Source organism: Heterobasidion irregulare, assembly GCF_000320585.1.
Source record: "Heterobasidion irregulare TC 32-1 unplaced genomic scaffold scaffold_06, whole genome shotgun sequence".
NCBI classification, from domain to species: domain Eukaryota; kingdom Fungi; phylum Basidiomycota; class Agaricomycetes; order Russulales; family Bondarzewiaceae; genus Heterobasidion; species Heterobasidion irregulare.
In genome coordinates this window covers 1,667,884-1,688,033 of record NW_009258202.1, presented here as the reverse complement: position 1 = coordinate 1,688,033, position 20,150 = coordinate 1,667,884, and the positions used below count along the sequence as shown (strand labels likewise).

The 20,150-nt window shown below is 52.1% G+C and overlaps 7 protein-coding genes across 7 annotated transcripts; 5 read left to right on the top strand and 2 right to left on the bottom strand.

The window, feature by feature from the left end:
- Positions 1–1,241: 1,241 nt before the first annotated feature.
- On the top strand, positions 1,242–2,465 carry HETIRDRAFT_321111 (uncharacterized protein; the record flags this gene model as incomplete). The annotated part of the gene is made up of 1 exon (XM_009549275.1): positions 1,242–2,465. One exon carries the CDS (start codon positions 1,242–1,244, stop codon positions 2,463–2,465), a length of 1,224 nt encoding a protein of 407 aa, XP_009547570.1.
- A 77-nt stretch (positions 2,466–2,542) lies between these two features.
- Positions 2,543–2,908, top strand: HETIRDRAFT_45583 (uncharacterized protein; the record flags this gene model as incomplete). The annotated part of the gene is made up of 1 exon (XM_009548633.1): positions 2,543–2,908. A coding segment is annotated over one exon (366 nt), but the record flags the coding sequence as incomplete, so codon positions are not given.
- Positions 2,909–5,932: 3,024 nt separating this feature from the next.
- On the top strand, positions 5,933–6,262 carry HETIRDRAFT_247623 (uncharacterized protein; the record flags this gene model as incomplete). Its single annotated transcript, XM_009549274.1, has 1 exon — positions 5,933–6,262. A coding segment is annotated over one exon (330 nt), but the record flags the coding sequence as incomplete, so codon positions are not given.
- Positions 6,263–6,448: 186 nt separating this feature from the next.
- On the top strand, positions 6,449–7,888 carry HETIRDRAFT_321060 (uncharacterized protein; the record flags this gene model as incomplete). The annotated part of the gene is made up of 1 exon (XM_009549273.1): positions 6,449–7,888. The coding sequence occupies one exon, from the start codon at positions 6,449–6,451 to the stop codon at positions 7,886–7,888; it is 1,440 nt and encodes a 479-aa protein (XP_009547568.1).
- Positions 7,889–13,699: 5,811 nt separating this feature from the next.
- On the bottom strand, positions 13,700–15,567 carry HETIRDRAFT_440508 (uncharacterized protein). Its single transcript, XM_009549272.1, has 8 exons — positions 15,413–15,567; positions 14,922–15,344; positions 14,772–14,872; positions 14,621–14,721; positions 14,514–14,560; positions 14,358–14,461; positions 14,041–14,303; positions 13,700–13,983 (listed from the first exon to the last, which is right to left on the bottom strand). Exons 1-7 carry the CDS (start codon positions 15,545–15,547, stop codon positions 14,057–14,059), a joined length of 1,158 nt encoding a protein of 385 aa, XP_009547567.1. The 5' UTR covers positions 15,548–15,567; the 3' UTR covers positions 13,700–13,983; positions 14,041–14,056.
- A 375-nt stretch (positions 15,568–15,942) lies between these two features.
- Positions 15,943–16,791, bottom strand: HETIRDRAFT_385508 (uncharacterized protein). The gene is made up of 2 exons (XM_009549271.1): positions 16,228–16,791; positions 15,943–16,178 (listed from the first exon to the last, which is right to left on the bottom strand). The coding sequence occupies exons 1-2, from the start codon at positions 16,473–16,475 to the stop codon at positions 16,136–16,138; spliced, it is 291 nt and encodes a 96-aa protein (XP_009547566.1). The 5' UTR covers positions 16,476–16,791; the 3' UTR covers positions 15,943–16,135.
- Positions 16,792–17,640: 849 nt separating this feature from the next.
- Positions 17,641–19,263, top strand: HETIRDRAFT_385505 (uncharacterized protein). Its single transcript, XM_009549270.1, has 2 exons — positions 17,641–17,695; positions 17,752–19,263. The coding sequence occupies exon 2, from the start codon at positions 17,756–17,758 to the stop codon at positions 19,019–19,021; it is 1,266 nt and encodes a 421-aa protein (XP_009547565.1). The 5' UTR covers positions 17,641–17,695; positions 17,752–17,755; the 3' UTR covers positions 19,022–19,263.
- Positions 19,264–20,150: the final 887 nt, after the last annotated feature.

Genomic DNA, 20,150 nt, shown 5'->3' with positions numbered 1-20,150 from the left:
GTGGTCGCACTCAAAGCCCTCTTCGAAGCGGAACCCCGGCCGGAGACCGCCGCGTTATTTGAAGAACGTCCCGGCATGCCGCTCTCTCGCGGCTTCTTCCTCAAATCGATCCGGGCCGCTCTTCTCCACGCGGGGTACAATCCCTCGGAATTTGCCGGCCACTGTTATGATCACGTTCTATCGGGCCTACACGGCGGTCTATACCGATACGATCATCACAAATATCACGCGGCCTCACAAGCTGAGGCGTACACCAAGGTACAGATATTAACCTTGGTCATCCACTCCCAACGGATCACCTTATCGTTGGTCGAGTATCACGGGCCCATTGTATTAGCGGGCATGGAACGCCGCCTTATAAATTACTCACACGCAGGGCATGAACCTCCTAGTCTCTCCTGGCCGGAAGGAGACCAACGGAGAAGCACAAGAGTAGTCGTTATTGAGAGAGACGACTTAGAGAATACCTACAGATACATATTCGGTATTCTCACGCCCTACTTCCCAAAGTAGTATAAAAGGCCCATAGAATAGGCTGACGATCTTCAGTCTATTCTCTTCGTTCAGTACTGTCTTCCTACAGTACTCCTTCATCCTTGGGCAGTCTTCATACTGTCTACTATCATTGCTACATCGCAATACACTTCTGGCTCCTGTGCTACACGTACAGTCGAGACCACCGTTCCACACATCCTCCACGAGTGACCTAGGGAAGAACCTCCTACTCTTGGGGTTACCGACGAGCAGTCGTAACACTAGAATAGACTCTTCTGCCCCTACCTTGCTCGCACTAGCTTGCTGCCACACTCTCTCTCATAACCTTGCTCAGTGGGGATATAGACCCCCATTGAGAAAGCGTTACTGCACACACTCTGGAGCAAGACCTAGGCCAGGAATACCCACCCGGCACTAGACGTATCAATAATCAACTCCGTCACAACAATCGCCCTATCCGGCGCGAAGGGGACTTCTGGGTCTACGAAGACAATAACGGAACTGCCCCTCCGAATTACGATAACTGCTCATACCGAAACGGGCGTTATTACTTCACCCTTGAAGACGGAACAGAAGAAGAGGATATTTGGAACGAAATAGAAGCTCAGTGGGAACTAGCCCCACAATACAGGGAACCGGCGCCGGTAATCCCCGAAGACTCGGAGCAAGAGGAAACAACCTCGGAATCAGACTCCGACTCACCAGACCAAACACCGATCAACACCCGAAACGAACCACTCGCCGAAATGTCGGGACAAGCTTCGACTTCTACAAACACCCCTTCCGCGACAGTACAACCCGGAAGAGGAAAAGTCAAACTCCCAGACAATTACACAGGCGACCGCATTGAATCCCAGAAATTCATGCTCCAATGCCTCCTTCTTTTCGCAGCAGAATCCGATCGGTACAAGACCGATCAAGACAAAATATCCCTTGTGCTCTCATGCATGAGATACGGCACGGCAGGAGCTTGGGCGGAGAACTTCCTCCTCAAATCAGTAGGAGCAGATCCACCTACCGATCTAGGCACCTGGAAGGACTTTTTAGCCAAGTTCAAATTACAGTTCAGGGAGACGGGCAAGACCGACAAAGCGCGAAGCGCACTCATGGCCTTCTCCCAAGGACGAATGACGGTTGATGAATACTCCAACCAATTCATTCTCATCGCCGCCGATGCCGACATCTCCGATAAAGAGCAGGTCCCTTACTTCCAACGCGGGTTAGACCCGCGTGTCATGGACAAAATTTACGACAAGGAAGTCCAACCAAAGGATACCATTCAGGACTGGATCAATACAGCCTGCGAAATAGATGGACGGCTGCGAGCCAGAACAGCTCAAAAAGCCATCCTAGCCAACTCCACCTCCTTTCGAAGCGATTATCTGAATCGTTTTCATAACCAAATCTCTCCCCGCTACAATTCCACAAACGCCCCTCGTAGAATGAACAACCAAGTCGTTGACATGGACATTGACGCGACACGCAAGCGCAATGCCCTTAGCCAAAAACGGAAATATGACGGCAAGCCTCCAAGCGCCTGTTACCATTGCGGAAAAACAGGACACTGGAATACTGACTGCCCGTCACGACGCAGAGGCGTTCAACCGACTCGAGGAAACTCGAAGAGACGCATGGGCACGACAGGGAGAAGAAACCGCGCGGTTGATTTGGAAGGAGAAGACGACGCACCCGCTATGGGAAACCAAGCGGGAATATATCGAGGAATGGAGACAGAGGATGTCCCTCGCAACGACCAGCGGGTACCACAACCTGGTCCTTCGATGGAACGTCCTCACTCTACCTCATCCGGACGACCCCAAACGAACCATGGGCAACGCGCTATGTTACCTAACGGACGACGGGGAGACGGAAGCGTCAGTCATTCTGCTCGAATCGGAGCAGTACTCGGAGAACTAGGGGAAGATGAAGCAAGAGAAGTGATCTTGGGACACGCGGAGCGTTTTTCCTGACCTCTCCCTCGCCAGCGAAGGAGAGAGGTCAAGGACGACCCGAATTTGATGCCCGCACTTGTATTCGTATCGGAGCAATGAACGACCGTATCATCACCCCCATACGTCTGAACGTGAAAGTGTCAAACAGGAGTCAAAACGCTGGAGCAAAGGCAACCATCGACTCGGCATGCGAAGGGGTTATAGTGAACGAAACTTGGGTCAAAAGACATCGTTTCCCCACCTACACACTCAACAACCCCATTCGCGTCCGGAATGTCGATGACACCATCAATAAAGCAGGTCTCATCCGATCCGCCTTGGATGTGAACCTCACCATTCGGGACATCTGTGGACGAACGCATACCGAGCGCGTCCAGATGTTTATCTCCAATCTAGGGAAAGACGACCTTATCCTAGGAACAGATTGGCTGAAATACCACGATCCCTCCATCGAATGGAGGCGACGTGAAGTGCACTTCGATCGGTGCCCCCAGAAATGCCAGCAACCATATGGGTTCACTAGGGCAAGGGAAGAACCGCCATACAGCAGGCGGTTATCAGACGTGGAGCCACGGCACAAACCACGCATCAATGAGCGCGAAAAACAGCGCCTCGAACATCTCCGAAGACTATCGGAAGATGTAGGACTCCGCGATCACAGCGGAACGTTTGGCGTCCAACTACGAGCATACCTCAAAAGGAAATGGCTCCTAAAGGACATAAGGAAATACGCAGAAGAGAAACGAAAGGCTCAAGACAAGCCATCTCTTTCACCAAACGGGGGAGAACCTGATCTCCCAGACAAACCCTCAGGAAAACAGGCCACCCGGGACCCAGTTATTCGGAAACTGGCCCCCGAACCGTCAGGATTTGCCAGCTTCGACCAAGACCTGGAAGACGAAATTATCGTCACCAATCTAAAGGAAAGAGTTCCCAAGGCGCATCACGAATTTTTGGACATCTTCAGCGAACGAAAGTCGCAGCGACTCCCAGAACACACTTACTGGGATCATGCCATTGACTTAAAACCAACCTTCAAACCTCAAGTGCCCAAAATCTACGCCCTGAGCCCAGAAAAACACGATGAATTAGGAAAATTCATCAAGGAACATCTGGAAAGAGGAACTATCCGTCGATCCACCTCGCAAACAGCAGCCCCATTTTTCTTTATAGGAAAAAAAGATGGAAAACTACGCCCGGTACAGGACTATCGCCATTTGAATTCGCACACCATCCCGAATGTGTGCCCCCTTCCACTAATCCAAGAACTACTGGACGTGATAAAAGGGGCCATCATTTTTAGCAAATTGGATGTGCGATGGGGATACAACAATATACGCATCAAAGAGGGAGATGAGTGGAAGGCGAGTTTCATCACCCCGTTAGGTTCTTACGAACCAACGGTGATGTTCTTCGGCCTAACCAACTCGCCAGCCACCTTCCAAGCTATGATGAACATGATCTTCAGGGAGCTCATCACAGCCCGGAAGATAACCGTATATATGGACGACATCCTCGTCTTCTCCAAAACCATGGCGGAACATGTTAAAATCCTAAACCAAGTTTTCCAAATCCTACGCGACAACGATCTATATTTGAAACCCGAAAAATGTGAGTTTTACAAGGAAAAGCTCCAATATCTGGGATATACAATTTCAAAAGACCATGTCGCCATGGAGGACTCAAAGGTGGATGCAATAAAAGATTGGCCAATCCCACGCACAGTCCGCGACATTCGCTCCTTCTTGGGCCTAGGGAATTTTTACAGGCGCTTCATTGACAAATTCTCACTCATTGCGCGCCCCCTACACGACCTTACCAAAAAGGATGAGAAATGGAACTGGACTGCAAAATGCCAAGAAGCTTTCGAACGGTTAAAGAAAGCTTTTATCAGTAAACCCGTCTTGAACTATCCAGATCCCATGCACCCATATCGATTAGTAACGGACGCATCACTAATCGCCTATGGAGCTACCCTTCTACAAGAAGGAAAAGATGGCGACTGGCACCCAGTCGCTTTCCTCTCCGGATCGTTTTCACCAGCAGAGCGGAATTACGATGTTCACGACCGGGAACTCTTGGCTATAATAAAAGCGTTGGAACACTGGAATCACTACCTCGAAGGAGCACGACATCCTTTCGAGATTTGGACAGATCACAAAAACCTGGAACATTTCCAAACGGCGCGAGACTTATCACGACGACACGCCCGTTGGAGCCTTTATTTGAGCAGATTCGACTTTACACTCAGCTATAAAGCAGGATCAACAAATCACTCCGATGCTCTGTCCAGGCGTCCAGACCTAAGTGAGGGGGTAGAATCTGACAACAAATCTCAAATTTTACTCCCGGCCAAGCTTTTCAACAAATCCGACGAAACATTGGTAGAACCGTCCCCGACACGGCATATAAAATCCACGGAAATCACCTCCTCAAACCTCATTTCCCTCATCCGAAACTCGAAATCGGAACACGATGCCCTAACGAGGGTAGCCCTCGCAAAACTCTTAAGAGTAGGACCACAAGGGATGAGAGGATTATTGGGACATTGGACATACAAAGACGGAATCACCAGACGCAACGGCCACATATGCGTCCCCAAAGACGACGTCATCCGAAGACTCATCGTCAAAACACATCATGATGCACCCGCGGTAGGACACCCGGGAAGAGCAAAAACATTGGAAATAGTGCAACGACACTACTGGTGGCAAAACATGACTAAATTCGTCCACGAATATGTGGATGGATGTGCCATATGCCAATCTACGAAGAATTTGACACACAGGACACACCCACCTATCCACCCTCTGGAAACCACCAACGTTCCTTGGCGATTCATCTCGACAGACTTCGTCACGGACCTACCCGAAAGCAAAGGTTTCGACTCAATTAACGTGGTAGTGGATCAAGGTCTGTCAAAAGGCATAGTCATCACCCCATGCAAGAAAACGATCACGGCAGAAGAAACAACCGTGCTTTTCCAAAACAACGTTTTCAATCGACATGGACTGCCGACCAAAATAGTATCCGATCGGGGCCCTCAATTTGCGGCCAAATTCACCCGAGAACTCTGGAAACGGCTAGGAATCACCGCCGCTCTCAGCACGGCGTATCATCCCCAAACAGATGGAGAGACGGAACGGGTAAACCAGGAGATCGAGCAATTCCTGAGAACGTTCTGCAACTACCATCAGGACAATTGGGTAGACCTTTTGCCGTTCGCCGAATTCTCACACAATACACGGAAACACTCGGCCACCGGGAGATCCCCTTTCGAAGTGCTATACGGTTTCAATCCCCCCTATTCAGCTGACACGGCGCTGGAGACAAAGGTACCTGCGGTAGCTGAACGCATTAGGACGATCACAGAAGTTCAGGAAGAAGCCGCTGCTAGCTTACAAATAGCCAGCAATTACGCCAAAGACCGGGATCTTCACAGGAAACTTCCCCAATGGGAGGAAGGAGACCAAGTATGGTTAGAAGGAACCCATATCCGGACAACCCATCCTAAGTTCAAGCTCGCCCCTAGGCGATATGGCCCCTTCAAGATACTGGAAAAAGTAGGAACCCTGGCGTACAAGCTCCAAATTCCTCCGCAGTGGAAAATCCACCCGGTGTTCCACGCCGCCGTGCTCACCAAATATAGAGAAACCGAAGCCCACGGAGAAAACTTCGCGCGACCAATACCGGAGGTATTGAACAATGAAGAACATTACGAAGTGGAAATGATCGTGGACTCAAAACGGCAAGGACGGGGAACCAAATACTTGGTCAAATGGATGGGATATCCCGAAGCAGACAACACCTGGGAGCCCTACACTCTCCTAAAGGGAACAGCGGAAGAAGCCATGAAAGATTTCCATGACCAATACCCAGACAAACCCCGTCCGGGAACAGCCTGAGAGGAGGGACGAAAGATTATAAAAAGGAGCGACAAGAGGACTCCAAAGAACATCTTCTCACCCTCTTCCCCCTCTCAAACACATTCCCCTTTTTGAATGCTCCTCCACGACGACCACGATGCTTCGTCTCCATCCAGAAACTCCTCCCCCGATGTCGTCCTTATGGTCGCCAATCCAGATATCGAACGAGTGGAAAGAGGAACAAGCCCTCACCGACCAGATGCTGGACGAATTGATAGAGGAACAAGTCCTCAACAACCAGGATCTACCGGCGTCCTCCTCACCCCTCATCTCAACAACTTCTCCGACGACGACGCCGAAGACTATGGCAAGTTCAAGGAAAGGGAAAGAACCCGAAGACCCTCACCGGAGAGGGCCTCACGAGATGCACCACGGCATGAAAACTCTGATGACCGAAACCAGTCGAGCCTTGGCCCATTACCAGTGGGAGTTCCACCTCCTAGTGAGGGCACGCGTCCTAGTGGAGTTGCAGGTCCCTCGGGACTTCGAGCAAGAACGGCAGCTCAACTCCCAGGCCATGGAGAAGCTGAATCAATACCAGTTCTATCAGAAACTGCACCTCCGCCAGTACCAACTAGTGGACCGATTCCCAGCTCCATGGGAGGACCTACCCCTCGTACAGATCCTCACACCGGAGAACTGGAGCGACACGCGGACGCGCTCCTCCAGCGGAACACCATCTCCGCGGTAATACAAATGGCCACAGCCATGGCCCTCCAAAGACTCGCTAACTTCTCGGCAGGACAACCCGGGAATGAACATAGCGACGTACCTCGACGACTGGCTAGTGCCAGTCTCCAGATCAGGACGCTTGCCCTCCAAACCGACCCGGACACAGCCTCCTGGTACGCCCATAATGACGGGCGACCCCGAGCCCTCCTCATCCACCCTGACAAGTTCTCCCAATATGTCAACCGAGAGCTCCTTCCAGCTCTCCTCTTCGGAGGAGAACTGGGAAACGTCCAACCAAGCAGAACCGACCCTTTCCGAGTTGTCACTTGGAACGTACCACGTCCCGGAGAACATCCCACGCCTGTATCAAATCCAAGAAGGGTTCCGCGTACGGTCGTGGAACGCCCTCCACCGAGACAACGAGAAGTTCCTACAGCGCATAGCCATACCGCGACTCCCCCCTCTCACCGGATACGAGGTTTTCCCTTATCCCAAGGAAATACCGACGAGGAGGAACCGCCCGTCTATCGAAGAAATGAGGGAAGGCGGAGTCGGGGAAACCAGGCAACCCTCGGACGCGGAACAACTGCTGGCCGGAGTATTCGACACCGGCCTGGATCGCCTCCTCCTAGTGCTCGATTTCGTACGAACGAAAGAGAGGATAACCGAAGTAGCCGCAGAACTCGCCGCGCTGATTCGGAGGCTCGAAGAAATAGCTCTTGGACTAGATCCGAGCTCGATGCATGGGATGCTCTAGACGATCCAGGAAATTACGACGACGCTGACCCCTACTACCGACCTGACGAAGGGGGCGGGGATTATCAAGGACCCTTCGATTATTAAACGGACTAATAACAGGGCATGGGGAGAAGAAAGGGGGTAAGGAAGTTGAGGAACTCCTTTCCCCTGACACAAAATCACATCCGAAACGATGTAAAACTAGGATCGTCCCTCAAGACGTTAAACTGTACGACCTCGTCCGAAAGAGACGTTAAACTACCGCGCGTCCAGAATGACGTCTAAACTATCGGACCTGCATGTCTTAAAACTGTGAAAAGATAAGAAGGCAGGGGAAGTACCTGACCATTTTCAGTCCTAGGTTCAAATGATGGTACGAATCAAGGACAACAGCGGGCATAATTCCACGTACGACCTACGGCGGAACCTTTCACATCCTCGCTGTCAAGGAGTTAATCTGACAGATGCAGCGAGCGTCCCATTTGGATCCTCAGTTTTACAGGGTTTTTTCCGCATTAGGGAACCCTCTACATGACATATACTCTACTCGTAGGTGTCGACAAGCAGGCCCTTCGCCTTGGTACAGCGAAGTGCCCATACATAACCGGTTGCAAGTCCGAGTCAAGAAATTATGATGCATAACTCGTATCGTGAACCCTCACAGTCAAGGTCTGACTGGTGTTTTGGGACGTCCCACTTTGGATCTCCCGTTTTACAGGATCGTTTCCGCATTAGGGGATCCTACAGCTGGCGCATGAGATGATGTAGAGAGCGGGCCGCCTCTACCTCACAAGTCTTCCTAATGATGCGAGGCCACAAATCACATCCGGAACGATGTAAAACTACCAAAGGCTTGGTCCGCAATGACTATAAACTACTAGGGTCCGCAATGACGTTAAACTAGTCTTCGTCCGAAATGACGGAAAACTACCCACCGTCCGAGATGACGTTAAACTACCATTGACCAAAGGAGCGTGGTTGCATTCTGGCGAAGCGCGGAAGGACTCGCATCACAGAACCCTGCCTATAAAAGGTCGAAGCGCTTCCGATATTCACTCGCTTTTTGGTAAAAGAATATCGGGTTGTCTTGGTTCAAATCCAAGCGAGGGGTCTGGGGACATGGAAGAGCAAGCATCTCTTCATGGAGCGCTCAGTCTAGTCCTGGAGTCGAAGTACAAGAAATTCCGCTCCAAGACCTAGTCAGGAGGCAACTAGGACACGTGCCTCGAGTCAAAGATCTAGTAGGAAGGGACTAGATCACGCGACTCTCGTCTGGCCCACATAGCGGAAGAACGACAAAGAGCGGGCCACTCATCCAAAGTCTATTCCGCCACAATCGTCCGCGACGACGTAAAACTAGGTCTCGTCCGCAACGACGATAAACTACGAAGCGTCCGGGATGACGTTAAACTAAGCATTGTTTTTCCACAATATTTGTGGCGAAACAACGTCCGCGATGACGCTAAACTATTGTCCCTTTCCACATAGGGATTGTTCGAGGCCAATGGCATCGACGTCCGCAATGACGATAAACTACGGGCATCCGAAACGATGTAAAACTACCGTCCCTTCGTTCTAGGGATTGTGCGTGGCGATCTTGACAAGATACCATGCGTCCGCAACGACGTTAAACTAGTGCCCCTGAACCTAGGGGTTGTCATTGACGTCCAATCCCCTGGACACCAATGCGTCCGCAATGACGTTAAACTACTTGCTCCCGATCGCATGGGAGTTGTGATTCATCACTCTGGTGCTGAATCGTCCGCAATGACACAAAACTATTTGCTCCTTACCGTATAGGAGTTGTGGATTGACCGCCATGGTGTCAATCGGTCCGCAATGACATTAAACTACGTGCTCCTTACCGCATAGGAGTTGTGATTCATCACTCTGGTGCTGAATCGTCCGCAACGACGTTAAACTACTCGTCCCTTTTAGCATAGGGATCATCGGTCGACATCATCCTTGACGAGAATGTGTCGACAACGTCCGAGATGACGTTAAACTACCCTCATCCTCGGAGGAAAAGCCTATCGTGACTCGAGGGACATAGTCAGACGATAGTCCGCCTATCGCACGGCGTTAAACTGCAAGCCCGCCTAATGCACGGCGTTAAACTGCAGGTCCGCCTACCTCACGGCGTTAAACTGAGCGGTCTCATAACTTTGAGGCGTTACAAGTTATCCGGTTTGATATAGTATAAACCGTCTATCATGCCTCAGTGGAATCTGGAGCGGGTAAAGTCTGGTCTATGGCCCTATGCACATCACCGATGGAAATTCCGGCGTGCAGAAACATCTTTCCCCACAGATATTCCATGTTGATGATGAAGGACGTCCGCAAAGACGATAAACTACGGATCGTCCGAAACGACGATAAACTACGGACCGTCCCGCATGACGTTTAAACTGCCAGTCGTGGATATATCTCGCAAACCCGACAAATATATCAGCTGTGGTCTTGATGTCTACTCGTGCAAGCGAACGGACAGACTTGGGAAAGGAGTCAGACTCCTCCTTATTCCTCGCTGCACCCTTCAAGTCTAATTCTCTTCACATCCTTGCCTCGAACCCAACACTACACGTGGTATTCCCCACCATAGGCCCACGTTTGTGAAAAACAAACTCTGGACGCCGTAAACTGCCTCACCGGAGATGAGTCCACCGTATGGGGACAATACTGCTTGGGATTTGGCTGCAACCTCACCGGAGATGAGCTCACCGTATGGGAGCGATACTGCTTGGGGCGTCATGACTGGTAGCCTGGAGAAGTAGGCCTAAGCCTTCGTAAAGCGATCAACCTACTTGTCCATGGGCGCCATCCACTGTCGTCAAGAGGAACAACAAATCATGAGGATAGACGTCTATCCTGGAAACACTGAGGTTTGGCCCTCGGAGAAGGAAGAAGAAGAACCTGATGACACGAATTAGAACCCACACGCTCGAATTTCTACACATCCACACACCACTCGCATTCATACGCCTTTCTTGATGCTGTTCCAGAAGCGGGCTGGAAGTAAGACCGCGATGCGGTTTACCCGCGGCAAAATCAATCCCACGGGTGAAGGAAGAACACCCTACAGAGCGGAGGTTTGGTACCCTCGTGCCTCGACAAACAAACAGCTCAACGGAGATGGAAAACTCCTAGAGGATCAAACGACGTAAGTCGGTCTTCCTCCCAGAAAACGAAGTCATGTCCCGGAAGTCGCATCCGGCGACCATCGTTGGATCAAGAAAGCAAATCGTATATGGAGCGGCGATGACACGCAAGGCGTGGTCCTACCAGGCGAATAGGACGTAGAAAGGGGGTATTGTTATGATCACGTTCTATCGGGCCTACACGGCGGTCTATACCGATACGATCATCACAAATATCACGCGGCCTCACAAGCTGAGGCGTACACCAAGGTACAGATATTAACCTTGGTCATCCACTCCCAACGGATCACCTTATCGTTGGTCGAGTATCACAGGCCCATTGTATTAGCGGGCATGGAACGCCGCCTTATAAATTACTCACACGCAGGGCATGAACCTCCTAGTCTCTCCTGGCCGGAAGGAGACCAACGGAGAAGCACAAGAGTAGTCGTTATTGAGAGAGACGACTTAGAGAATACCTACAGATACATATTCGGTATTCTCACGCCCTACTTCCCAAAGTAGTATAAAAGGCCCATAGAATAGGCTGACGATCTTCAGTCTATTCTCTTCGTTCAGTACTGTCTTCCTACAGTACTCCTTCATCCTTGGGCAGTCTTCATACTGTCTACTATCATTGCTACATCGCAATACACTTCTGGCTCCTGTGCTACACGTACAGTCGAGACCACCGTTCCACACATCCTCCACGAGTGACCTAGGGAAGAACCTCCTACTCTTGGGGTTACCGACGAGCAGTCGTAACAGCCACAGCTTCCGACGCGGCGCCGCCTCCTCCGCAGCAGTTGCCGGCTATTCGGACTACGAGATACAACTCTTGGGCCGGTGGCGCAGCGATGCCTTCAAGCTCTACCTAGAGGTAGACCAGGCTCGCCTGCTTCAACTGTCCAGAACTCTTCATTTGGCCCTCCCTCAGCCGTCCGCTTTCGACCCTCCGGGTCTGCGCGGCCTTCCTGTCATGGCTTGAGGTCGGCCCCGGGACCTAGTCCCGAGGCTTGCCTTGAGTTCTCAGGGGCCACAAATGTCATACATTTGTCATGCCTGTCGAGCCCAGAGAATTTCGCTTCCCTTCTCAATTCAGTCGCTTCTTTCTCGATTTAGATAACGCTTCTTCCTTTGTCACTCAGTCACATTGATGGATCGAGCAGATGGAAGGGGTGAGTTGCTCGGGGTCAATGGGACCTTTTCTCACAAAGCGCCACGCCTCGATCAGGGTCCCTCGCTAGCGCTAGCGTTGTCCGCCACCTTGCCTTGTCCGCCGCCTGTGTTCGCTTTATCCTCTCTCAATATATATACCTCGCGAGCGCAAAGGCAGTTCCTCATTCTGAACTCACTGCCGCGCACTCGCAGCACGCGCTACGTACATCTAGTTTTTCGTCCCACCCACCATCCCTCTCCACTTAGATCTCTCTACGCTACACTAGTCTAGTCTTCTGTATCTACATAAGCCCTCCTAGAGTTGGCTTGAGGTCGGCCCCGGGACCTAGTCCCGAGGCTTGCCTTGAGTTCTCAGGGGCCACAAATGTCATACATTTGTCATGCCTGTCGAGCCCGGAGAATTTCGCTTCCCTTCTCAATTCAGTCGCTTCTTTCTCGATTTAGATAACGCTTCTTCCTTTGTCACTCAGTCACATTGATAACTGGACGAAGGCTCCTGATCCCGTGCTGGGAAAATCTAGTCACGTGATGCCTTACGCGATTAATGTACGCGTCACCATCTCTCAATGCCGCACGAAGTCTCCCTCCCTAGGTGCGAGAGCACACTGCTGGACGATGTCAATGGAACTTTTATTTCGCACAAAACCGACATGGGAATATCTTCTCGAGTTAGAGTATCACATCTTTTCGTGGTGGGGAGGACGTAGACGATCCGCTTGATGTCGTCATGGACGAAGGTGAAGAACTTCTTGACTGCTTGGAGCGGCTCAGAACGTCTGTCATCTAAAATTTGATCGACCCCGCTTTGGTTGATCATGGTCTCACCCTGGGCGAAGATAACTACGACCCATCGCGGCATTTTTTTTAACCAACCATACTTCCCGCGAGGTACGTCTGCTACGAACTCTTCGAACAAAATATAGTCAAAAATTCATAGGGATCTTAGAGCACGAGTAACCAAAATGCATAGTCTAGGGCGTCATGTTGACCGACGAGTTCATTACCGACCTCTCACTGACTACATCTGGCTAGACGATGATCCTTGCGTTCGCCAACGTGTACGCTTTGTTGCTCGGCCTGCATGAGGAAATGCGCGTCCTGTGTCAAAACCTAACTTGGACCTGTGCTGGTGTCTGGTCCTCATATGCACAAAACGCATTCTTCCCCTTTCGCTTCTTCCCCAAGAAAGAGCGCACAGCTATTGTCATATATAACAATCAGGTGGTCCCCAAGAAGGACAGCCATTGAAGGTTGAAGGTTGAAGGCGAAGACGAATCAACTCTAGTCTGGCCGTCAATATTGTCGAACAATATACAATGAAGATGCCCGCGGATTTCTATTCGATGTCTAGCCCCCAAAGTGGCCCTCAGAATTGAGGCCTTGAAGGCTATCTATTTTTGGTAGGCAACCTCGTTCAATTTGATTTTGAATGATTTTTGCTCCTAGGTTTGGCGAGGTGTGGACGGCGTGTGGCAGGTGTAGAGGGTGGAAGCATTCTGCTCTGCTCGTCGACTCTAGCCCGGATGATCTGAATGATAGTGACAGCATCGATGAGTATCCAACATAAAGCGTGACATTTTCATGCTGTCAAGCAGCAAGTGGCTCGTTTATCATTTGTTTTCACAGCAGCACTATGAGAAGGTCGCCGCACGGAGAACCTTTCTGTGCGCAAACACGGTGTACGAATGCAACATGCTTGCAACACGAGGCATGACGAGTAGCTGAAATTCGCATGCATTGGAAGGGCCTCTGTTCCGTTGACGTGACGAGAATGGATATGACGGAACCGCGTACAGATAGTGCATGCACATCACCACACATGTCGAAATTACTTGTATAGGCGCTGTAGGGACACTCGCCTGGCCTCCCTCAGTCATCTATCGTCTGAGGCCGGTCAAAACAGACAGCGGGAGCTTCGAAAGATGGAGCGTGATGACGTACCAATGTCCGTCTCCACTCATACGATTGCCCTCAGGTCGAAGTTCCCGTCTGGCCCTTTTACAGCTACGCCTTTTTCGGTCACGATAGCGGTGATCAGCTCTGCAGGAGTGACATCGAAGCTTGGGTTGTATACGCCATCCAAGCCTTCGGGCGTGATCATCACGGCTGCTTGCTGCTTGTTCCCCTCTGCGTCAAGCGAGGGAGGATACAGTGCGCCGCGAACGATGCAGGCTTCTAATGGCGGGCGATGCTCGATGGGTATGCTGCGCATCGGTAAGTTTAGGTCGCGTCATTGGAAATGAGGGAAGCCTGCATACCTTGAGCCGTCTGCAACGTCAAGATCAACGGTGCTGATCGGAGCAACTACGATGAAGGGAACATTGTGGCGTGCAGCGAGCACCGCAGCATTGTACGTTCCGATCTGCGTGAGGGAAGATCAGAAGATCAGATACGCACGATGGGTGTGTGCATACTTTATTTGCGGTGTCTCCATTACGTGCGATTCTGTCCGCTCCGACGGCTACGATACACTTCGGTTGAGCCGTTCATCTCCGGACAGTCAGAGTTTAAGATTACTTACCGACGGCGTGAATGTGGTGATGCTGGAAGAGGGATCCTACCATCGTGTCGACAATCATGGTGGACGGTATTTTGAGCGTTTGGAGTTCGAGTGCGGTCAGCCTGGCCCAGATGGTCAGTGGTGCATGGTATCACGATCAATGACAACATACCGAGAACCCTGGTGGTAAGGGGCTGTCTGCGTATAGTACGCTCTGGCGAGCTTGGCGGTCTCATGAAGATATGTTATCAGTCCAAGAGCGGTTCCATATCCCTGTTCGGCATGGGTGGTGAGATAATCTGAGGGGGTGCTGTGAACGCACCGAGGTGGCCAGCGACCCAGTATTGCAGACCGTCAGGACATTCAGTCCCTCCCCCGTCTCCCCCTTCTCCTTCACCTGTTTTACCAGCCACTCCCCTCCCCACTTCGCCATCTCCTTGTTCCTGCCCACATCCTCGTCCGCGACCTTCCTCCCCTCGTCCACCAGAACCTGCGCGACTGCGCGCACGTCTTTGCCGGCCTGCACTGCGGCCTGGAAGGCGCGGTATAATCTGCGGGTCGCAGCGCCTAGATTAACCGCTGTCGGACGTGCGGTGAAGAGGAAGTCGAGGATGGAGACGATGTGTGATTCGAGGGCGCCCACGGACGAGAAGAAGAGCGGTGGCGGATCGGCTCGCAGTGCGCGCTCGAGATGCTGAGCGAACGCGAGCGCTGCGAGAGACGCGATCGCCGGTGCGCCTCGAATCTGCAATCCCCGAGCGTAAGTACGATGCGAGGCGGGGAGTGTTCAGCGCGCAGCGGTGACCTACAAACCTTCATCGTCTTGATTGCATCGTGCGCCTGCTCGATCGTGTCGACCTTGATCCATTCGGTGGTGTGGGGCAGTAAAAGCTGGTTTATGATTTCGATTTTGTCATCCGAGGTCCTGATAGATGCCAGTGCTGCCATTTTGACGTTTCTAAATTACTGTGGAAGGAACGGTGCCACCTGCCACTTCTGCTCTGAAATTTGGATTGTGGATTTACAGCTCCGCGGCGGCAGCCGCCGCCTCTCTGTGGCAAGAGCTCGTGAGACTGAGCAAAGTCTGCAGGAGCAGATGGCCAATGCTCAGACGGCCTGGAAGTGGTGCTCATTGAGCTAGGAGCTACTAGCCAGGAGTAAGAACCGCGTGAACAGGAGCTATCACTGATATGCTTGGCAGGTGACATTCTAATGAAGCTCGATGCGGGCATGAGCTTCCCTTTCTCATTGAGACTGATCGGAGAAGATCGAGGGATATTCGAAGCAGAACTGGCTGCTTTCTCCGGATAGCAGAAGTCGAAAGGGGCCTGCGCTTGATGAGAGAAGGTGCAGAAAAGCAAGTGCGATACCGATAAGCAGTATTTTCCGCCATCGAGGACGATTGTGCAACTCATGAACTCTGGGAATATGATGCTGATACGATGGGTCTCTTGCGTCGCAGATCCTCGAACACCATTATCACTGGTCAATGGCAACGATCTCTCGACTTGAAACGCTCTTGAAACATACCTACTTTCAGGGCATTGGAATCTGATCGGCAGGATCAAACCTGCACAATCTTTCTAGTGGAGTCAGCGATCGACGAGAGCCAATTTCAAAGCACTCGCATGTAGGCCCGGAAGTGTATTAAAAGCGTCGATAGGGAGGTTTGAGGAGATCCTCGAGCAAATGAATGAATTAGCATGCATGTCTTGCATTGTTCAATTCTTGTGGCATCGCTAGTCGGGCGGCATTCAAAACGGATGACGACATAGAGAATCCGAGAATGCACCAGGACCTTATGTGCCCCTCGATGCTTCTCTTCGATGTCTGTGCTAGTGTAGAATGCCGGTACTGGTCGATAGAGAGCTGGCATGGAGTGCGTGAATTGTAGCCGCACAATCGTGGCTTAAGCCACAAGTCAGTTCGCCGATGGGGAACGGGACTACCCTTTCTGAAGAGTCTTGTCCGTGTATGCGTGAGGTCCGCGGCAGAAGATAGGACCGGAGCTTACTGGCTGGTCGCTGAATGAACATGAGACACAGAGAAGGAACCTCTGACTCCTGTAGCGAAGACTGCTGATGTGTTGTGCAGCCAAGACTACGAGAGAAGGACGATGGTGCAGATGAGGCTGCCTGACTCGATAGCTGAGCGCTGCGCCGCACGATGCAGTCGTCTGATCTCCTTATTACAGAGGGGGCCAAGGAGAGCCGGCGAGGAAAAGTTCCGCGTACGTAGCAGGCGTGGGAAAAGAGAGTTTATATAACAGGCTGCATCGATTGGCCCAGTTTTTCTTTCACCAAGGAGCTTTCCTCCCGCTGCGCTGTCGCCTCTCCCCTCCGCTGCTGCTACAACCCCTTTGTCCCACAATCTATTCTATGGTATCTTCTTCAACCGGCATTTGGTATGCTATCTGCTCTTGCTTTCCGTGGTAGCCCTACCCGCTCACATGTGCAACAGCACACATCAGATCAACAACATTCTCTTCGGACCACTTGCATTCCTCCTCGTCGACACCGACAGGCCCCCTTAGTGCTCCCTACGCCCTTCACACCGGTTTCATTGTTGCCCTCCGCTCAACTCATGGGATAAATAGCCTCTGTCTTCTCGCTATTCGGTCGCTTGCTTCCCAGACATCCGCTTAGAAAGACAGAAAAACCACGAAAACAACGCACACGCCTTGCCGATCGCATACCTATCCTCTCGACACTCTTCGCCAACCAATACCATAATATCTGCTACCATGATGCACGCACTGAAGCCATCCTCCCTCTTCCGTCCCTCTAGTCGCCCTTCGTCCCCTGCCCCTCTCGCCGCCCGTCCCGATGCGGCTGTCTCAGTTGACAGGGTACCTCGCAACAGTCACAAGCTCTCCCTCACAAGCTTTAGACGCCCATCCCCTGTGCCGGTGCCCGCGCCCGCTGCTGCCATAGTGCAGGATGGCTCTTATCTTGAAGTCCTCAGCTTCAGGCTCAACGAGGCTGTCGCAAAGGTACTTGCACAACCCACGGGACCAGCCGCTGCCAATGAGCAGGTAAACGGCAAGCGACCGATCCCGCCTGGCCGCGGACGTGCATTGGGCGCCCTCATCTCAACGTGCGTGCTCACTAAACATTTCTCTTCCCGCACGTGTCACTCACATTCAGCTGCAGCGAGATGAATGCTGCACGCGACATTCACCTTCGCAAGGCAGTCCTTCGCGCGCTGCATCGGCCTCTGTCTACTCTCCTCTCCACCGTCTCTGCACAGCTTTTAGTACTTCTGTCCTCACCCGCTTTCCTCAGCCCCGCTATACCGACGCCTCAGGCACCACATCCAAACCCGACTCAGATGCACGCTCTAGGCTATGCCACCCTTGCTGGCGAGCTGCTGGATACGTTTGATGATCTGCGCCTGGGGATTGATACCGACTCTAGAGCCGATGGGTTGAAGCCAATCAGGGATGGCCTAACCGCTTTAGTCAATCGAGTCATCAATCCCCTTGCTGCTGGAATAGTGGATGATTTGATGCGTCTCATTGCCGCACTGGAATTCGCACCAGCTCCCAACGGCCCGTCAAGCAATTCGGCGTCCAAGGTGTCATTAACGCCAAAGGCTAGCACTTCACAGCATCCGTCCATTACTGCACTCCAGGCCGTGATCCCTGTTTACGCGAGCACACTCTCCCTATACTTTGCCACGTCTGCATCACAGGCGACTCTCGCGACTCATCTCATAGCCCTTGTGTGGAGTGGGCTCGTGGCGCTCTCTAACCGCTTCCCATCGCCGTCTACGCCACCTTCCTCTCCTGCTACCCTCCCTGCAGTCACCAAGAAAGGCCGTGGCACCACCCCTCCCACCACTCCTCCATCCTCGAGGTTCATGCTCAAGCTCCCCCCTTCTCGGCCTCCCTCCCCACACGCCGAGCGTGCGCCCCCGTCTGTGATTACGGACACCCGTATGCTCTACGATCTCCTGCGCTCGCTCCCTCGTCCGGGTGCTGAGAAAGAACGCTTGCGGTTCGCGAGAGAGGCCGTAGATGACGCATTCACCCAGCTCCAATCGCTCATCTCACTCTTCGAGCTGGTCAGCACGTGCGGGCCTGTCTTGGATCATAAGGACCTGGAGGAGTCCACGGCGGATATATCTACCCTGATCGCCCTGCCCGTTCTGTTTAATGCGTACGTGTTCCCTTCTCATGGGTCAAGCGCACGCACCGTGGCATCTATGCTCGGGCTTTCGGAGGAACGGTATAAGGCGGAGTGTCTCGCCAAGCCTGCCAGGGCGGAAGAATATACCATCTCGGTGGGTAAGCGGCTGCTTGACATACTCGGCCAGCAGACCGGTGTCCCTCTTAGCCCCGCGGCGGGTGCTGTCGCGAACTGGCTCACAATGGAGGTGGAGTCCGCTGAAGCTGACGCCGAGGATGATGCAGTCGTGTGAACCAAGTCGAACAACATACATACAACGGTTACTTTTTCACTGGACATTCTTGTCGATGCTGGTATATCTTGGAATTCGGTTGTGCAGAAACCTACTTATTCTATTTACTTTCTTTCTGTTTTGGCGTCTCGATGCTACCGGAGTTCGTCGCCACTATTGTATAATTTACTTTATTCCGTTGGAATGGATGTTCAGTCGACGTACTTGACCTGGAATACATGACTTTCTCTTCTTTTCGCTCGAACGCTGGCAGACTGGATCCGATGTTTCGTTTCGAGCTTTTTAGAGTTTACCGGTGCTCACGAGACAGAATCTGAATGCCGTTCCTCGCTGTTCCTCGGCGTGCCTATCATCTTTGTTGATTCGCCAACATCGAATGGAACCCTCAACGCCACGAATAGTTCTTTCATGGCATGGACGGTGTCTTGCGGCGGACAATTGACAACACGGCGGGATCGATCAGGCGGGATCAGGTCCACGATAGTGCCATGATACTGCCATGATGTCGACTCGACTCGACTTTGTCCCTCCTTTTGTTGCTTTTGCCTCATTTTCTCCCCTCATCATGCCAGTATGTCCGGTGCTCACTGCTCATTGAAACGTCCGGCGATGGCTATCTCACACACATTGAACTCACATCCGGACTTCCTGTTCTTGTTCCCCGTTTTCCATGGATCATCCGATCTTCTACTTCCGAGCTGTTCGGGTAGACTTCTTCCACCGGCATTGGATGCCTGTGAGGCTTGAGAGCTTGAGGCTCGAATGAGTTGCAAATTGCTCAGGCTCTTCCATTGTGTGCTACAGCCGGCGAGGTAGGGCGAGGTGAGCGGGCGTTCTTCGGGAGCGTTACGATCCAAGATCCAAGAATACGCGACGACGGCTCGAAAAGGCACGGCGTTTGCAAAGTTTATTGTCGAAGCTCCGGCACGCGTATGCTTCTGCAGACGACGCTTTCAGCTGCACTCGTTCGGTGTGCCAGCATCGTCATACGCCACGCAGACACATGGGGTCACACCACCTGAGCACCATCCACGATGAAGGTTCTCAGCACCAGGTGCCACATGTATCGCACCGCGTGTATTAACACCGCCGCCCATAGACTAACAGCAAGCGCGAGCTTGTCAGGAGA

What these genes read in the sequence shown, in the direction of transcription:
- HETIRDRAFT_440508 (XM_009549272.1), bottom strand. Translation starts at nt 15,547, where the DNA reads ATGGCAGCACTGGCATCTATCAGGACCTCGGATGACAAAATCGAAATC. An exon ending in TCACCACATTCACGCCGTCG is followed by an intron (nt 14,561 to 14,620) that starts GTAAGTAATCTT and finishes AGTGTATCGTAG; the next exon opens with CCGTCGGAGCGGACAGAATC. An exon ending in GACGTTGCAGACGGCTCAAG is followed by an intron (nt 14,304 to 14,357) that starts GTATGCAGGCTT and finishes ACCGATGCGCAG; the next exon opens with CATACCCATCGAGCATCGCC.
- HETIRDRAFT_385508 (XM_009549271.1), bottom strand. Translation starts at nt 16,475, where the DNA reads ATGCCAGCTCTCTATCGACCAGTACCGGCATTCTACACTAGCACAGAC. An exon ending in ATACACTTCCGGGCCTACAT is followed by an intron (nt 16,179 to 16,227) that starts GCGAGTGCTTTG and finishes TCCACTAGAAAG; the next exon opens with ATTGTGCAGGTTTGATCCTG.
- HETIRDRAFT_385505 (XM_009549270.1), top strand. Translation starts at nt 17,756, where the DNA reads ATGAATGCTGCACGCGACATTCACCTTCGCAAGGCAGTCCTTCGCGCG.